Below are 20,296 nucleotides of genomic sequence, written 5' to 3'. Positions count from 1 at the left end.
TACAATGGCCAGCTCTTTATGTGATGTAAGTACCTTTTTCACAGTTATTCTGTCATACTACCTAAACTTCTGACCCTACTTCACCATACAGTTTCACATGTTTTGTTGGACTGGTAACCAAAAAGACAGCAGGGAGGGGCTCTCTGATTCACAGACATGGGGCAAAGGAGCATCTGCAAAAATGTTTCCTCCTTCCTTGTGAATACCACCATTCACTCCAGTCCTTACTCCCCAACTCCCTTTCGCATCTGTGGGCTAGTTTCATAAATCTCAGAATCTTGGCCTCATAATGGAGACTGAAAGCCACTAATTGCCTAACTGTGTAAAAAAAGTTTCTAACATAGACTCAGGATTCTTAATTATATTGCTCTTTTCCAAATAGTTTTGAAATGCTCTTACTCATGATTGTGAAAACATTGGAAGCTAACCATTATTACTCATAACAGTTTACTCTGACCAGAGACTACCACTCACGACTCAGTCTACTTTCGTCAGTTAGTTACCAGTACTGTACTCTTCTAGTTTGATCAGCTGCATTCTTACATTCTTGATGCATATGCTACATTTACTTAATCACTAGACCTTTATACATGTACACAACTTATTCTACCCTTTTTCTGGTGCTAGTGGCTTTTCAGACTTTATTTCATCTTTACAATGTTAGAACTAAGCATATTAAAGAACTTAACAATATTCTGGTGCTTGATGCATTTCAGTCCATAGTTTAACAAAAACATGATATATGATGGCTTCTTTGAGTAAATATGTATTATTCTGGCACCATATGTTGCTTTGTTTCTGTTTCTCTAGCCTACTGCATCATCTTAACTGATTGATCAATTGCTTGTAACACAAAGCACTCAACTTTTTGACACAAGAACCTCATCCATGTACACATTCTACATTTCATACTGTTACCTTAGTTTCAAGCTGCGTTTCCTTTAGACTTAGCCATTTACATTTCTCATGCAACCTTCACAACTTTCTGTACTTATCTTTTATTTGCTTGACATATTCTCTTGTGATTTTAGTACTTTCTTGGTATTTACTTCATGAAAATTTCTCTGATACTGTAAAAGACACAAGAAAAAGCAGAGATGTTCTATACAGCTCAGGTGCATACAGTTGCCCAGCTGTGAAGCCAGGAAACCCCTACACTTTTCAGTTAGGATAACGCTTCTCCGCTATGATAACACTGCCTCCACCATCATCCATTCACCTACCTTCAACTGATTTTTCTGGTTTCTTTTCTGCAGGATAGTTCCTACTTTCTTTTTCAGCTTCCCTTTTAGCTCTAAAACAACATAAACTTGTATTTATTACTTCTTTCTTGTTATTGCTTTTGGCCCTATGCTGAAGTTCAGAGGTTCCCATAACTGGCTCCTTTTGCTGCAAAAACAGTATTACAACTGCCTTTCCTTCAACATACATTTTTATACAGCAGAATTCAAAATTTACATTACAGCAATACAGATTCAGGAAATTTAAACCTATAATCATGTTCGCACTGAGTTTTGGAATAATTAAAAATATGTGCTCTATAACTACATCCTTAAATTACATAGCTAGTGTTAATTTATGATGGATTGCTTTGGAGAACTTCCCTCTAGCACCAAAGAATTTAATATTGGAGACCGGCTGTACCATCATGTCCATTTTGCTTGGCAATGCTGTCAGATATTCTTGTGAAATTGCCGATATCCCTGAACTGCTGTCAACTATTAACTCACTCTTCAAACCACTTACTGCTGTTGTTACAATAGCATTTACATAATCTGGAATGTGTTCATTCTTCATGTAAAAAATCTTTAATTATGGATTTTCTGTCAGACTTGGGTACAGCTATCACATTTTCCATCTTTACACTTCCTACAGGCAAACATTTTAAATGTCTAAGTATAACATCATGAAGCAACAATTCACAAAGTTGCTGGGATTCATCACACTTGGACTGGGAGTCTAAAAGCATTGCATGATCGCTTTCCAATCTTAAGGGCAGTTCATTTTCAGGATGTCCATCAGATACAAATAGATACTGTTGCTTCCCTTCAAAGGCCCTCTAGTGGTCTTTACTGTGCTTGCTTGTTCACGTTCTCTCAGAGTTTTTAAAACACTGTTCTGGAGCCCAAAGCTCCTCCACTTGCTGGCTCAATGAATCGTTATTCCTTATTGTTACTGTTCCAGTGTGTTCCTGTTTGTCCAACTGTCACACAATTCCAGACATATCAGCAGTTTGAAATTCCTCAAGAATATCATGATGGTTTCAAAAATGGTTCAAATGGCTCTGAGAACTCTGGGACTCAACTGCTGTGGTCATAAGTCCCCTAGAACTTAGAACTACTTAAACCTAACTAACCTAAGGACATCACACACATCCATGCCTGAAGCAGGATTCGAACCTGCGACCGTAGCGGTCGCGCGGTTCCAGACTGTAGTGCCTAGAACCGCTCAGCCACTCCGGCCGGCTCATGATGATTTGAAGGACTGCTGTGAAGGTGATGCTGTTCTGCACACATACTTGGTGCTGCAAGCTTGACTGTCCCCCACTCCTCAAGGCTACCAGTCATGCTCTTGATAAGTTGCTAGAACACCCAGGCAACTGCTGAGCCAAGCTGGTCAGTGGACCTACTTCACCACTGACTGTTCCTCCTTACCACCAAGTTCAGTTGTAATGTCTTATATCTGCACCTCGTTTATACTTATTACTTGATGTTTGTCAGCCAGTTTTCTACTTAAAATTGGTAATTGGATCTCATTGTATGGCTGATCCTGTTCCGAGACACTGTCCAGTATAAGGAGCCTTGTGGAATATGATCATTGTCATATTCCACATTATCATCGCAATGGTTACTGCTCTGCCACCTGTTGCGTGCATTTGGCACGTGACCCCTACCTCACATAAGATGCACCAGCCTTCCACCATTCTGTGTCCCCACTACATGATCTTCTTCCTGCGATATTGGTCATTTAAACATTCTATTCATCTGAGTTACCATGCATAATTCTCGTAATTATTGAGGAGCACTGCAATCAACTTCCAACCAATACAGAACAGTGAAATATGTCCTATAACTATCACAAACAGTTCTATAACCATGCCCACCTCCAGATACTCAATTTATTTCCACCAGTATTCACAGAACACTTTCATTGTGCTGCTGTGTGCCTGAGACTTGTTGCTGCTGCAGAAATCTGTGAGTAACTCTTGTCAAATTTTCGAAGACCAGTGGTCTTTTCTTTGAACTCATTTCAATCCTTACAACCTTTAGCCACATCATTTGCCCACCTAATGGCGTTGCCTCTGCAGTGTCCTGCTTCAAAAGAAATTCCTTCTTCTGCTGACCAGGGTACTCATAAAACATCGATAAATTCCTGTATGGGTAGTTTCAGATGTACATTTACAAGTGACTTGTAATAATTAAATTAAAAACACTGAATAAATGCAACTTCAGCTGAAGTTAACAGATGGATTCTGTAAAACATTTCTTGAGAACATTGAAATCTCCTTGTCAGTTTTTACCAGTTACTCATCAACTATTCTACTATGTGCCACCTGCTCTGTTTGTATTGACTCATGTGCTGTTCACTTAGTGTCCAGCATGCAACTCGTCTTGAGGGCATGTTTCTTAAAACTAGTGCTCTGATCAGATGTTATCTTATCACTGATATTACTTCATTCTTTGACCATTGCTTTCTCATATTCTGAATACTTTAGCCTGGTGTACTCAGTGAAAGTGTGGTAGACAGCTTCACCAGCAACCAACTTTTTCACAGTCTTTTCTTCTGTTTCATTAGCTCATTCATGGCAATTTTTGTGTACTGTGCTAAGATCTGAATCTACTTTTGAAACTATGTTTTTCAACTTTGTGTCAGCCTGCTGCTCTAATCATAAGTGATGTAGGGTGAACTGTTGTTAAGTGCCATGCTTTACATAATGATTTTAATTTCAGTTGACATATGATCATTGACCTCATCAGTCTCTGTTTCTAAATTGGATTGACATTTGACCTTGGCTCTTCATTACTCTGGCTGATTTCATTTGACAATTCCTTCTTGAGGTTACCTAAGGTGTCAGTTAGCCCCAACAGGAAGACATTTTTCCCTCTGACTTTACCTCTGGAGCCAACTGTTCTGCTGCTTCATGTGTCATTTCTTGAGTGTCATCTATACTTGCAGATGCTGAATCTCTTAGATTGATTTCCACTGGTTCAGGTTTCACTGGTTCTAATGGTACAGTTCTTGGAGATGCTAACGCCATTTACTTTTCCCACACTACTCTGGTCGAGTGCACATAAAGACTGAAAATGTCTGTATTACTTAGCTTAGTCTTAATTCTGTCCATGTCAATTGCACCCTATGTTTCATCTGGTGAAGTGGAATCTGCTGGGATTTTTCATTGTTAGCCATTCTGTTCTGTAATGTCACTAGCATGCCAAACAGCACTAAAGAATAAGAGAGCTTAACTTCTGAAGTGTTTTGTGTCATGTCATCTGTCACTGTGCCAGCTGTCTCCCCACTGAGCTGAATGGCTATATCGCTACTTTGTGCCACACGTTCTTGCCACTGCCATGTCCACCTTCTATCACCTGGGACTACCTGTGGCCATGACTTGGCAATGTTATCAACATCAGCTAAAGTGCCCCGCCCCTTACCTCACTCTTTCTTCCTGCCACTAGGAGGATGCTTTTTGACCTCCAGCTCATACTGCTCAGTATTGTGTTTACAGACTCAAAACTTACTCTTGAAGAGTGTGTTATATGCTACGTACTTGGCTGTTAATTTTACATCATTGCATGCTATTATCTGACACCACAGTGTACCATTCTGAAATATTTTCTATTACTTCCTGTCATATTATGAGTTCTGAGAGCCAATTTAAACAAAACACATTGGTTGACAACAAGCGAAAATAACTGATTTCCAAAACCTAACCAGAAATGTGCCATAAACGAACAGCCTGTATCAGGAAGTGGTAGTCTAATATGGGCGCATGACTACTGAACAGTAGACCTAGCTGTAATCTCTTTGTGTTCAAAGGCTGACCACACACCCTTGACCTCTTAACCTTAAATGATCTTGCCTGCAGTGCAGATACTAGTACATTGCATTCCCACATTTGAACTCTGATAATGAATGAGTCTAAGACAACAACACTTTGGCAGAAGTTGGTACATCTGTAAATGAATAACAGACAAAGACATTAAAATCTTAATATATTGTTGAGGCCCAGTGTCCTTCAATTGATTTTATCAGAATTCTTGGCACTCACACAAGCACAACTCGTTTGTCTTCACATGAAACTACCGGTACAAATGAAAAAGTTACTCGCACATGAAGTTAAAATTCTAAGGTGCTGTAACTCTGTTTTATTCTGTGATATGTGATTTATGCACTTTACCATGCAAGACTTCAAAATAAAACACCAGGATGATTTAGGATATGCTGGAAAATAATAACCAGATATCTTCCAGTACAGCCGGCCAGGGTGGCCGAGCGGTTCTAGGTGCTACAGTCTGGAACCGCGCGACCGCTACGGTCACAGGTTCGAATCCTGCCTCGGACATGGGTGTGTGTGATGTCATTAGGTTGGTTAGGTTTAAGTAGTTCTAAGTTCTAGGGGACTGATGACCACAGAAGTTAAGTCCCATAGTGCTCAGAGCCATTTGAACCATTTTTTCTTCCAGTACACAAAAATAAAGTAACACCCTATTACAACCAGTTGATCATCAGTGATGATAAAATCACAACTCTGAAACAGTGAACACTGGAGTAGTTAAAGCATCCTACTTACCAACATGTGTTGGGGTGGCTGTAAAGCACCAACTGTAGTGTTTGTCACCTCTTTCGTAGCACATATGCCTGTAGACTTGAAGCTGAAAGTGGTATTCAGTATTTGACAGTGTTTCCTCAAAGAAAGTATACTCAACATCATAATTTAGGTTGTACCTTTCCATACATTTGATTCACCTCACAGTTATACCAGCTTTTCCTACTTCATGAAAATATTAGCGCTTACAGTCTGCTTGGTACTGACAAATAACAAAACGTTCAGTGGCAGAATTACACATATGAATAACAAAGTTATTAAAACATGCCCAAGTGAACCATTGTCTCCCAATCAGTGGTGGCTCTAACAAGTCATTAAATGGAGTACCATAACTAAGCAAGGCACAAACGCTGTCCATATTCACATGAAATATCACAGTTCACATTCAGTATTGTCCTGTAATATTCCATTAGAAACGAGTACCCTACATTAGCTCACTTAGGATAGTCATTAACTAAAGTCACTAGCTCATTCTAGTGACAATGACAGTCTAAGCTTACTACAAGTCACAAAACAGTTCAGTCACAATATTGATTACTTATAGCTTGAGTGACAAAAATCACTTGAAAGTTATTCGACATCAATATTGCTTATTTCCTGTGGATGTAAGTACAGATATTTCTTGAACAAACTGCACAAAGCTATAATGTGAGCCAATATTTGGAGCATGCGATTACACACTTATTAGCTTGACTGAGACTGGGCACTGTCTCTCTTACTTTGAGTGATGTCTGACTATTTGAAAGGTGGCTTATGAACAAACTGTTGCTTCAGAAATGATACAATCATTTAAGAACTGAATAGGTGAAATATTTCTATTTGGAATTGACTATAAGCATTAACAAACTTTTGCTTTGCAAATAATGTGGTAATCTAGGAATTTAGAAAAGTTTATGCAATCACTTTATGCATCTGTGATAGAATTCCTGGCTCACGAGTACAGGTACCATACAAAAATAAATATTTTGCATAATAGTTAATTATTCAAAATCTTATTTAGTGGTTTTATTAATCAGTAAAGGTGTCATCTGATTCAATAAAAATAATAAACGTATTTAAATATTTTGTATATATTATTGCCATTATTATTAAAAATCATAGACTCCTATGGCATGCTAAAATGGGATTGATGGCATGTTATATTGGAGGGGGGAGTTGGGGGTGGATTCTGAAATTAAAAACTTGTGACTACCCCTTCTCCTGAAACAGCTACATCAAAGTCAATACTTTGTAAGCTACCTGATGGTGAATGGCAGAAGGTACTTTTGGTATCACCAACTGATCCAGCCTTTCTGTATTAGCTCTAATTTCTTGAATTTTCTCATTGTGGTCATTTCATGAGATATATGTGGGATAAAGCAATATGTTGCCCGACTCCTCCTGGAAATTGCTCTCTCCAAATATCAACAGTAAACTACTCCATGATGCACAACAACTCACTTGTAGCACTTGCCACTGGAGTTTGTTGAGCACCTTTGTAACACTCTCTTGCCAAATAAATGTTCCTCTGATGAAATGCACCATTCTTTGTTGGGTCTTGTCTATCTCTACCATTAGTCCTGACCAACAAGGCTCTCAGATTGATGAACAGTAGTCAAGTGCCTTGTAAGCCATTTCTTTCACTGATGGGTTGCATTTCTTTAAGATTCTTCCTGTGAATCTCAGTGGGGTGTCTGCTTCTCCTACTGTTTGTTTTATGTGGTCATTCCATGTAAGGTTGTTCTGGATAATTACTCCTAGATATTTCATGGTATGTAGGCTACTGTTTCCAGCAAGTTGTCATCAGTAGTGCAGTTGTACAATAGTGGACTTCTTTTCCTATGTATTCACAATATGTTACATTTATTCATGTTCAGCGTCAACTGCTAGAGATTGCACCATTCACCAATCTTCTGTAGGTTTATTTGCAAATTGACGCTGCCTTCTAGGGTTGCCGCTTTCTTATAGACAACCGAATCTTCTGACTTTCTACTAGATTATTTATATATAGTGTAAACAGTAACAGCCCTATCACACTTCCTTGTGGACAGAATATTGTAGGTATAGGTTTCATGTGGGGTACTGTAACAGAACATCAGAGGCAAATAATTGGTCAATTGGAAACAATGAATAGGTGAATGATTTGTTCATTGTGGAATATTTATCCTATATTATGCCCTGAGACAGTTGACAGCAACTCTTGTCATTAGTATGTTTGCAATGGCAGTTGACCATTGTGATGGTAATTTTACAAGAATCCACATACTTCATGTACTTACAGTATACTTTGATGCAGTGGCATGTGAAAAGCTCTGTGCCTGAACAACCTCAAAATGGAGTGTCCCACACATCAGGCTCACAGCATATGGCCACAGCCAAATATGGCAGTACTGTGTTTCTTGCCCATTCTGTGTTCAACTGTTTCATTGACAACCAATACAATGTCTCAGTTATGTGATACACTGAACTGTTTCATTCATTGTGGTGACAGGAGCACTGCCTCTCTAATACAGCAGCTACTTCTGATTCATTTAATTTAAGATAATGATTGGGCATTCATACTACATGAACTGCCACTGATATCATATGGCGATAGGCTTGTCCCACCTCTCAGGGACCGCCAAGAGTAGCAGCTAGCCATTGGCTCCACTTTTTACCTCCTTTCTAATGTGCCCCCTTTGAAGGACACCACTGAGATGGATTGATATGTGGAAAATCAATGACCTGTCAGGTTTGTATATGAGGGGCATTTGAAAAGTCCATGCAAAAATAAAAACTACTTACGTGTTTGGGTTAAACCTTTTTTTATTTTTTGACATAGTCTCCTTTTAGACTTATACACTTTGTCCAATGCTGTTCTAATTTGTTGATCCCTTCCAAATAATAGGAATTGTCCAAGTCTACAAAATAGTTATTAGTGGCTGCAATCACCTCCTCATTTGAATAAAACATTTGTCCCACCAGCCATTTCTTCAAATTGGGGAACAAATAGTAATTTGAGGGATCCAAGTCTGGAGAATAGGGAGGATGTGAAATGAGTTGGAATCCTATTTTCATTACTGTTTATTTCATGTGGTCATTCCATGTAAGGTTGTTCTGGATAATTACTCCTAGATATTTCATGGTATATAGGCACACAACTGCTGAGGTGTGTGCTGGTGCCCTGTCATGTTGGGAAAGGGCTTTTTTGCGGTACCATCGCTGGCGTTTTTCTTGCAGCTCAGTTTTCAAACAGTCCAATAATGATGAATAATATGCACCTGTAATAGTTTTACCCTTTTCCAGATAGTCAATGAGGATTATCCCTTGCGATCCCAAAAGACAGTTGCCATGACCTTTCTGACCGAAGGACTGGTCTTCGCCTTTTTTGGTGCAGCTTCTCCTTTGTAACCCATTGTTTAGGCTTTTGTTTGGTCACAGGAGTATAGTAATTTATCCATGTTTTATCCACAGTGACGAAACGATGCTTAAAGTCCTGTGCATTCTTCCTGAACAGCTGCAAACCATCCTTGCAACACTTCATACAATTCTGTTTTTGGTCAAGCGTGAGCAATCACAGAAACTGTCTTGTGGATAGCTTTCTCATGTCCAAAAGTTCATGCAAAATATTAAGTACTCATTCATTTGAGATGCCAGCAGCACTAGCAATCTCACGCACCTTAACTCTTCTGTCATCCATCACCATGACGTGGATTTTATCAATGATTTCTGAAGTCGTAACCTCCACAGGGCGTCCAGAACGTTCAGCATCACTTGTGCCCATATGGCCACTCCGAAAATTTTGAAACCACTTATAAACTGTTCTAATCAAAGGTGCAGAGTCACTGTAATGTTTGTCAAGCTTCTCTTTTGTCTCCTGAGGCAATTTGCCTTTCATAAAGTAATGTTTAATCACCACATGAAATTCTTCTTCGTCCATTTTTTGACAATCACTCGACTTCCTTGATTCTCATGAATGCCAGACACAAAGAAGTAGACCAATGTGGCTGAAACTTGGTGTGCGTTCTTTCCAAACATGCTACTAACTGAACATGACCTCAATATGTGCCAGTGGTGCCATCTCTCAGACTTTCCATGGACTTTTCAAACGCCCCTCGTATGTCAGAAAACTATAACCATTCATGTTACAAGTCTTAATGAAAGACCATAAATAAAGGTAAACATTTCTAGTTATTGTGTGAAGCTGTCCTCATTCATAGACACAGTAATTTCTCTGTCTCCCCTTTACGCCTTTTCATTTTCTTAGCCTCAGTTACTGCCCAGTTTTTGTCAAAAATTAAAATTCAGTCATGCACATATCATCTCTCCATCATGCTTCTTCTAGCATTCTGTTAATAATACGTTTATTTATGTTCATAAATGTAGTCTGGTATCTGATGCTGGCCACACATTGCACTGACATCAGTTTGTTTGGTGTAAACCAGTAGATTCACTGATTCAGTGATTTCATTCAAACACATGTATCATTTACAAACTAAATGGCGACTAATTGCTACATAGTTCTTTATATTTTCAACACTGTATTCCAGCTGGGACTATGCCTTTGTTCTCACCAGTGTATATACCCCAATGAAATCAGACATTTGCATTCTTCTTGTTGCCTGTTGGAAATGTTTGGAAAAATTTTTACAGCTCATCAGAAGATGATGAAGCGTGGTGTCAAATACAACCTCTGACAGTGGTCATTTACACCTTTCAGTGTAACAACTGTTTTCCTTGAGGTAATTTTACAGTATCATACCTCTCCTCTCCATCTTAACAGACCTTGGAAGGCCCAATGGTACTGACACACTGCCGTGTCATCCTTAGTATGTAGGCATCACTGGTTGAGGATATGGAAGGGCACTGCTCTCCTGACCATTATGAGTTTTCATGACCAAAGCCGCTACTTCTCAATCAAGAAGCTCCTCAATTTGCCTCACAAAGGCTAAGAGCATTCCACTTGCCAACAGCGCTCACCCATCTATGTGCTGGCCAAGCCCTACAGCACTTAATGTCCGTGATCTGACAGAATCATGGTGACAACGCCATTGGCCACACAGTATGAAATCATATAGGTAAAATATTACAGAGGCAAAATAATATTCCAATCAGATCTCTTTATGGGACTATTCAGGAAAATGTTGTCATCGGGAAAAACTAAACTGGGAGTCTATGGCCCAAATGTGGAATGTCAGATCCCTTAATCAGGTAGGTAGAGTAGAGAGATTATAAACAGCAATAGGTATGCTGATGTTAGATATAATGGGAACCAGTAAAGTGCAGTGGCAGGAAGATCAGCAGTTCTGGCCAGATGAGTGCTTGATTATCAACACCCAATCAAATAGGGGTAATACAGGAGTAGGTCTAATGATGAACATGAAAATAAGAATGCAGGTAACATAGTATAAACAACACAGTGAACGCACTATCATAGCCAAGATGGGTTTGTATGTGACTCTCACCACAGTAGTACAAGTCTATGGGCCTACTAGCTCCACAAATGGTGAAGGGATTCAAAGAATTTATGATGAGATAAAGGAAATCATTTGTATAGTTAAGGGAGATGAAAATTTAATTGCAATGGATGGCTGGATTCCAGTAGTAGGAAAATGAAGAAAAAAAGGGAATATTAGGGCTTAACATCCCATCAACAACAATGTCATTAGACATGGAAAGGAAGAGAAGTAAAAATGGGAGACAAACATGGAAGATAAGAAATTATGGAGATGGGACTTGGATAAATTGAAAGAACCAGAGGTTGTTGAAAGTTTTAAGGGAGTATTAAGAAAAGGCTGTCTGAAACAGGGGAAAGGGGTGCAATGGAAGACCAGTGGGCAGCTTTGAGAGATGTAACAGTGATTACAGCAGAGGATGAAATAAGCTAAATGGAAAGGTCCAGTAGAAATCCTTGGATATCACATGATGTATTAAATGTAGTAGACAAAATGAGAAAATATAAAAATACAGCAACTAAATCAAGGAAATGGAGTAAAAACATCTAAAAATATGGAATTGTCAGCAAGTGTAAAATGGCATAGTAGTAAAAGCTACAGGAGAAATATAAACTGTAGAAGCATCCATGACTATGGGAAAGACAGATTCACCCTATAGGAAAATGAAAGAGAACTTTGGAGAAAAAAGAAGCTTCTGTATAAACATTTAAGGATCACATGATCAGTAGTAAACAAAAAATGGAAGGGTGAAATGTGGGTGGAATATATACAAAGAAGTTAATGATCATAAATGGGAGATATGGTATTGCAAGAAAAATTAGACAGAGTACCAAAACAACTAAGACAAAACAAGGCACTTGGACTAGACATTTCCTCAAAATTATAGAGATTCTTGGGAGAACATATCATGATGAAACTGTTCCACATGGCATGCAAGATATGAGACAGGTGAAATACTCTCCAACTTCAAGAAGAATGTAATAATTCCAAAAAAAAAAAAAAAAAAAAAAAAGAAAAGAAAGAAAAAAGAGCAGGTGCTGGCAGTTGTGAATACTATTGAACCATCAGTTTAATGAATCATGGTTGCAAAAAACACTGTCATGAATTATCTACAGAAGCAAGAGAAAACTCATTGAAGTCAACATGAAGGAAGATCTGTTTGGGTTTCAGAGAAATTTAGAAACATACAAAGTGATACTGACCCATCAAATTGTCTTAGAATATAAGTTCAGGGAAGATGCTCCTATGTTTATAGTATTTGTAAATTTAATGTAGCTTTAGGTGATACTGACTGTAGTACTTTCTTTGAAATTGTAAAGGCAGCAGAGATAAAATATGGGCAACAAAAGGTTCTCTACAACATGTACAGAAATCAGACTACAGTTATAAGAGTCAAAGGACATGACAGGGTAGAAGTAGAGAGAAAGGAGTGAGAAAGTAATTCACTCAGAATTGGCAAAGGCTTTGGAAGAACAATTGAGTGGAATGGGTTGTGTCTTGAAAAGAAGTTATAAGATGAACAGTCATAAAAGTAAAAGAATGGTAATGAAGTGTCACTGAATTAAGTCAGCTGATGCTTAGGTAATTCAGTTCGTAAATGAGAGACTAAAGTAGTAGATGGGTTTTGTTATGTGAGCAGGAAGTTAACTCATGATGGTCAAAGTAGAGAGGATTTAAAATGAAGATTGGTATGGTAACAGCAAGAAAAACATTTTGTGAAAAAGAAAAAAATTGTTAATATCAAACACTAATTTAAATGTTAGGAGGTTTTTTAAGATATTTGACTATAATGTACCCTTTTCCATAAGTGAAATGTGGGCAATAAGCAGCTCAGACAAGAAAAGAATAGAACCTTTGAAAATATGGTGCCACAGAAGAATACTGAAAATTGAATGGGTAGGTTGGATAACTAATGAGGAGACACTGAGTAGAACAAGAAAAAAAGAAATTTTGCAGCAAAACTTGAGTAACAGAACAGATCAGTTGATGGAACACATTCTAAGGCATCAAGGGATCATCAGTTTGCTAATAGGAGAAGTGTGGGGATACAAATTATAGAGAGAGGCAAAGGCTGGAGTACAGTAAGCAGGTTCAAGTGGATGATTGGTTGCATTGCATTTGTTGTGTTGCATTGTATTCATCTCATAACACACAATTTATAGATGATCTGATTGTATTGTATGAAAACATGTCAATTTATGTCTTCTGATAAACACAGTTGCTTAATTCTCTAAAAGTGTTTTTGCAATCACAGTTTTGTGTTGCATACAGTAATATTATTAAAGTGTTTTTCTTATAGTGTGCCAGTACTTATTGTCCACATTTCCCAGACATTATATCATCTGCAATACAATGATATTAAATAGTCACACTATTCAAATGATCATCTCATCATTCATAAATTCCTCCATTGGGTAGTAACATTTTTCCACTGGGAGATCACGTAGTTTTCTCTTCAGTGGACCCATTTCCATACTCACTACATCTCTACCCTTGTGTTTAGATTAGATTTTTGTTTCTATGTACTGGGGTGTCTATTGGTAAAGTTTTAAACAATGTTTTTGAAGCATTAAATTTTCTTTGTGTCTAATTTTGTACATATGTTTGAAATGGTTTCCTTCAGTTAGCTCAGAATTACTGTGTAACATGACGATAACCTGAAATACATATAATGCAGGGAGAGGTAATATTTTTAGTTCTTGAATAATGGGTAACAGGATGTCCTTGGAGGGGTACAACATATATTTCTAGTAATTCTTTTTTGAAGCAGCAGGATTGGTGACGTGGCTTTGAGTAGTTACACAGAGGTAACATTAACACACAAAGGACTTGAGTGAAATGCTAAATCAAACTAATTGTCAGACTTCAACTACAACATTCTATCATTTTATATGTTACTGGTATGGATGATGTATGTAAATAATGATTTTGAGTTAGTGATCTCCTATTTAACTGATTTGAAGAAACACCTTCATTTAATAACTTTTTGTTTAGTTTGGTTAGTCATGCTCCTGTTTCCAAAAATTTTAAATTACAAAATTCATGATGCCATAATCATCTTCTGCTCTGGAGATAGTAATATTTGCTATGGATTCGCCAACTTCCTACTGTGTTACATGAGCCCGGAATAAGCTGCAGTTTGGTTTATTGCTTTCAGCTATCAGAAATGTCTTTACTTTTTTCACTTCTTCCAGAAGACAGGAACCTGTGTAGGAACCTGAACATGAATAGAACAGAATATAATTTTTACTCACCTTTGAACATGTTTACATGCAATCAATACATTTATAGTTACAACATTACAGTGAAGTTACATGGATCCTTACCTAATAATGTTACAAGGAGACTTTTATATAAGTAACTACTTTGGGAAAGTACATTATTATACAAACTGATTACTTTCTCCAAACCTTATACAGTATAACACAATGAATCAGCATATCATGTTAATATTTTTGTACCTATATGATCTGTAAATAAGTACAGTAATCATAAACGTTATCTTTGTATTGCCTTATACAATATGTCACATTAAATTTATATGTCACTCTGGTAGTTTCATGAAATATTACAATTTATAATCCTGTATAACCCCATCTCAACTCTAAGTCATCTATGGTACATTCTTCAAATTTCTTCAATGTGTAGAAGACTACTTTTTACCCACTTTGTTGTTATACTTTTAAATATATTCAGGGGCAGTGAGTGGGCATTTTTAGATAGTTTGTTAAAATATATGAGTCTAGCGTGTGGCTTGTCAATTGCATGTCTGCTTAGTATTATGATGGTGTATTGACATCCTAAGGTCAAAATTATTTAGGTTTTGTTTGATGTGTACTAGCCAACTATAAATATATAAACTAGGTACTGTCATAATATTCATTTCCTTAAAGTAGTGTCTGCAAGATTCTTGTGGTTTGAGTCCTGCAATGCATCTGATGGCCATTTTTGTCATTTAAATACAGTCTTAGATCCAGGTGAGTTTCCCCCTAGCAAGATTCCATATATCATATGGGAACTGAGAAAAGCACAGTGTGCATACAGCAACAGTTTCACTGATACAGCCTCTCAGCTTGTACAGCAGATAAACCACAAATGTTAGTCTGGAGTGTAACTTATCTGTATTCTAGAGCTTAGACTTTGATCACATTTCACTGATTTGCTTTCATTCTTGGGGATGTTCAAATTAAGTACAATGTTTTCCGTTTTGCTGCTATTTCTGTGTAATGCATTAGCCTCAAACTAGGAGGTACATCTGTCTATTGCTATTGTAACATTCAGCTGTAACTTATCCATGTTGTTATTCTGAGCAATTATGTACTGTTGTCTGCATACAGTACAGTATCAAGGGCAATCTGGAAGGCAGATCATTTATGCATATAATGAACAGAAAGGGCCCAAGAATGGCGCCCTGTGGCACTCCTTTTTTTTAACAGTTTTATTTATGTTGATATGTGTGACTCATGCACTGAAATCTTTATCTCTACCATTTATTTTTGATAACGTCCAAGGAAAATTTACACTAATTCCTTAACTATTCATCTGTCATATGCTTTTCAGTTCACTGTTTTGATTGTTTGTTTTATACTCTTTTACTATTGAAAACTCAAATAAAATTTTTATTCTCTTTGCAATGGTGTGATCTGTAAAACTTGCTCTGCTTGTAGAAATTGTTTCAAGCTTTTAAGACAGTGTGTTTCCTACTTTTTAGTTAGTATATGCAAGAATTCTTTGGTTGACTGATTAGTGTCTACATTGTGCAAGAATACTGCCTTCCTGTTTGTTAACACACTGATTTTCTTACCTGATATAGTTTTGTTTCATTAATCAATCTAATAACTGTTAGTGGTCAGAGCCACCCCTTATAACATACACTTACAATCAGAAAAAACTATTTGAATTGGAACAAATCAAGTTTTCTTACAATAACTGAAAATTGTTTAATATTATCCAAGCATGTTTCTTGCCTGGTTTGTTGTTTGTTCAGTAGCAACTGAGTATTGTAATGTACTTTGAAAAATGTTGCCATTTTGTTCTTAAATGTTATTATTATATAGGTATCTCCAAATATTGACAGTCCACGGATTTTATAATTAAGGAGCCAGAGCTTTTTAGTGGCCAGAGATATCCTAGATAACTTACACTTACAATTGGAAGTAACTACTTGAGCTGGAATAAATCAAGTTTTGCTTACTATAACTGAAAATTGTGTAATATTATCCAAATATATGTCTTGCCTGGTTTGTTGTTTGTGCATTAACAACTGAGTATTGTGACGTACTTTGAAAAATTTTGCAATTTTGTTCTTAAGTATTACTACCACACAGATAACTCCAAATATTAACATTCTGCAGTTTTCATATTTAAGGAGCAATAGTTGGCCTACAAGTTCACAAAATGACTGAGTGGTTGAAATATCAAAATGGATATAAATTCTTTTCTTTGCACCATAACAGCTGCAGCCTCCAACAACAATTTTTTCTGAGGATAGTTTGCTGCCATCAATAATTTCACAACCCATTTTTGAAACTTTTACTCACACAGAAATAAACACCTTCATGTTCCAAATGTGTCCTGCAGCAAATGATTTCCAATCTGCTGTGGTACACCACATTTAATTGTAATTCATCCCGGTGGGGCCAATGTTAATTTGTCGTAAACATTCACAAATTAAAATATTCTAGTCATAAATTAATTTCATCATCTTTTTTAGTAACATTGCATTAACCTGTGATGTTTCAGAGGGCTGTCTTATCAGTATAATGTATTTTAATACATTTCAAATTTTGTGGATGGATGATGCTGCCACTACTAAAATCCACATTTAATATCCAATTGTTGTTATATAAATGTACAAGATTAACAGTTTCACCAAATAAAAAAAATAGTATCCTCTTCATAATTTCCTGTTATCTGATACTGAAATTCTAATTTCTGAATACTTTGCTTTAAACAGAACAAAGCTGGAAATCTTGACTCTTGCTGATTTGTTCATCCCTGGAACACACAGTGCAGCCACTTACAATAGAGAATCTACAGTTGGACCTATTGGACACTATGTTCTCACACAAGATACTGATATCTGGGGCCAGCTAGTACATGGAATTCGATACTTAGACCTTAACATTCGCCACTGCTATGGTGGCAATGCAACTGCCTATACTCCTATTGCACAAGATGTTGACAGGTATGTATAGTAGTATAAAGAAACTGATTAAATAGCTCAATTAATTATCTACAATATTAGATCACTGTGCAAAAGACTTTGAACAAATATATATCATGAAGTAAGTCCTGTTTATGTACTAAATTTTACATTTTTTGTGAATTACGATTTATTCATGTCGTGACATACAGATGATAACCATTTGTTTGATGTAAAGGAAACATATTAAAATTTAAAGTATCTTCGCAGTAATAAGTAGTAATATAACACAAAAATGATATTCTGTGAATAAATATCTGGGTGTATATATACTTAGTTGGATAATTAATAAATTTTATCCAGTTTAAATTACCAGTTCATCATTTATGAATTCATTCACTAAGTAATAAAATTCCTGTGTCAGTGCCTTGTGTAGCTTTATTTTCAGTGGGTCAAACATCATTTGCATTAACATATTCCTTTCTAATTTATTATAAATCATCCTTTACATACATTGAGGAGTATGGACATACAAAGTCACTTAGTCTATGAATGCATGTAGTTTTCTTTGTTTCTTGATTTTATGTACGAACAAAATGATTTTTCTTTGATAATTCATATCTAGTTGAAATGAGGTCTTCTATATTATGCTGGTCTTGGGATAGAAAGAAACATTAACTGGTAAAAGCATTGTGGTATTCAGGTGACTTCCAATCATTATTCAATCAAATAAAGTTTCTGAACTTTGAAAAAAAACTATAGTCCCTAAAATTTGCATGCACTGAACAGTTAATGAAAAATACTTTCGCCCTTACCAGTATTACTAAAACACTTTACAGTCACTCTTCTGTCAGGACTGTCCATTTCATGTCACATTCCCACTAACATTGTGTAAAACTAAGAAGAGTACAGATATAATATAAAATCAGAGTTTATGATGATTTCCATATTAATCAGTGGTATATATTTTAAATAATGCACACTGTGAATATTTAAGTATGAAACAACTAATATTTATTAAAGTGTGTGTATCTGAAGTTATTTATATCCAGCTGTAGATATTGATACTCACTGGTATCATACATTTCTTGTTGTCTTATTGACTTGGTTACATTGCACAACCCCACCACCCACATTTCACACACAATCATATATGGGAGGAATTCTGTAACACAACAAGTAAAATATCAAAGAAAATGAAGTTTTTGTACAAAATAAATTATAAAATTTTCCAAATCTGCATATTAAAAATTTTTTACAATGTATAGTGTCTTATATTCCGCTCTTTCTTGTGATTTCCATTCTTTATTACAGCACAATGTCCTTCTGCTGCAGTTCAGTGTTTGTAGTCTCTTACTTGAGCCAGTCATCATCTTTTTGCGTTACAACATCTTTCTGGCATCACTACACAGAACCAGATTCTCTAACACAAGACACAACAATTTACTTTCTAACCTAGTAACTGAACTGAAAGTACTTGAGTTAATGGACAAATATGTCAAAATTTGTGTGAGGTGAAATTTCTCAACAATGTTATACAAAGCTTATGGCAAACTTGACATGGTCATTCAGCAATGACACTAAATGTATCTCATGTATGCAGTTCAACAGTTTAAATGTATTCAAATAGTACTCAAATAGCAGCGAGTGTACTCTAACTTAAATGTAAACATACACACTTATTTATTTTCCAGCGATTATGATACTCTAAAACCTTAATATGTATTTTCCATGATATTTTAATATGGATGTAATATATTAGATGAATCAAATTTCAAACATGAGTTTGAATGCATTGTCACGGTAGAAATGACACAAATGAAATAGCAGAATCACGTATCCCATAATTTATAGTATTAGTAATGAGAGAAAACTCAAAGGTTCTATGTAACCATCAAAAATAGTATTAAATGTCAATTATGCAGCTAATTACAATGATAGATTACATAAAAACATATTACATATTGAAATTTTAAGTGAATGTTTTTTTAAGAAAAATGCATATCTTAACTCTTCACTTGAGTGATAAATGTTCAGTTCCTGTTTGTTCATTGGCATAAGTTCCTCAAACCATCTATAAATTTATAGTAGCATATGTTTCTGACCTTGCAGAGTAATGTCAAAACAAAATAAATATTTAGTGCTACAACCCCATTACATAGCATGTTTTATTCAGTTGTCTCACTTTTTCACATGGTATAAAAGTATATTCAGTTGTTCATTATCATCATATGTTCTCAAATGTTGTTAATAGTGTCAACATTCTTCATTACCTTCATGATCTAAAACAGTAAATGTCACTTAGAAACACATGTGTCATGCAATTTATGAATGAAAAGTCCACAATTAAGTTTTTTTATGTGAGAATTTAAATCTGTTCATCTATAACTAACACATAAAAAAATACCACCAGTGAAAAGTTTACCTTTCAATCAACAACCACCTCAATTTATCTAATTAACCACTCAGCGAACTTTCTGGATATAAGATTTCAGTTCTGTAATGTTCCTTAGTACCAATTTCATGTTACAAAATCTGCAAAACATATCATCATAGACAAAATTGAAATCAAAATAATAATTTTGCAGTCGGTGTACAGCACAGACCACAATTCTAAAATCAAATAAGCATTAAGCATTTATTGTGCATCATAGATTCTGCCTTAGTATAACATAGTAAAGTCAAAAGTTCATTCACTAAAATCTCCTTAACAAATGTTTTGAATTCTGTGCAAGAGAAGTTTATGTTCATCACTATTGTTTTTTTTTTCTAATGCACACAACCTCTCTGAGGGTTTTTAAGTCTTGTAATTAGTACATCCTGTGGTACCTTTTTCATTTCAATGTCAAATTCACACATTTCCACCATTAAATTTTCTAGACAGTCCCTCAACTAATCTAACAATCAAAC

General features: G+C 36.0%; 1 protein-coding gene across 1 annotated transcript in view; it reads left to right on the top strand.

Annotated features, from left to right (window-relative positions):
- LOC124721575 (PI-PLC X domain-containing protein 1-like) overlaps positions 1-20,296 on the top strand; it is an 86,606-nt gene that overhangs the window by 49,620 nt on the left and 16,690 nt on the right. The window contains exon 4 of the mRNA XM_047246617.1: positions 17,198-17,428. Within this exon, the coding sequence (XP_047102573.1) occupies positions 17,198-17,428 (231 nt within the window). The remainder of the gene's footprint in view (positions 1-17,197; positions 17,429-20,296) is intronic.

The sequence above is a fragment of the Schistocerca piceifrons genome, chromosome X (assembly GCF_021461385.2).
Source record: "Schistocerca piceifrons isolate TAMUIC-IGC-003096 chromosome X, iqSchPice1.1, whole genome shotgun sequence".
NCBI classification, from domain to species: domain Eukaryota; kingdom Metazoa; phylum Arthropoda; class Insecta; order Orthoptera; family Acrididae; genus Schistocerca; species Schistocerca piceifrons.
Note: the sequence above shows the minus strand (reverse complement) of the source record. Positions and strands in the feature narration are given on the sequence as shown.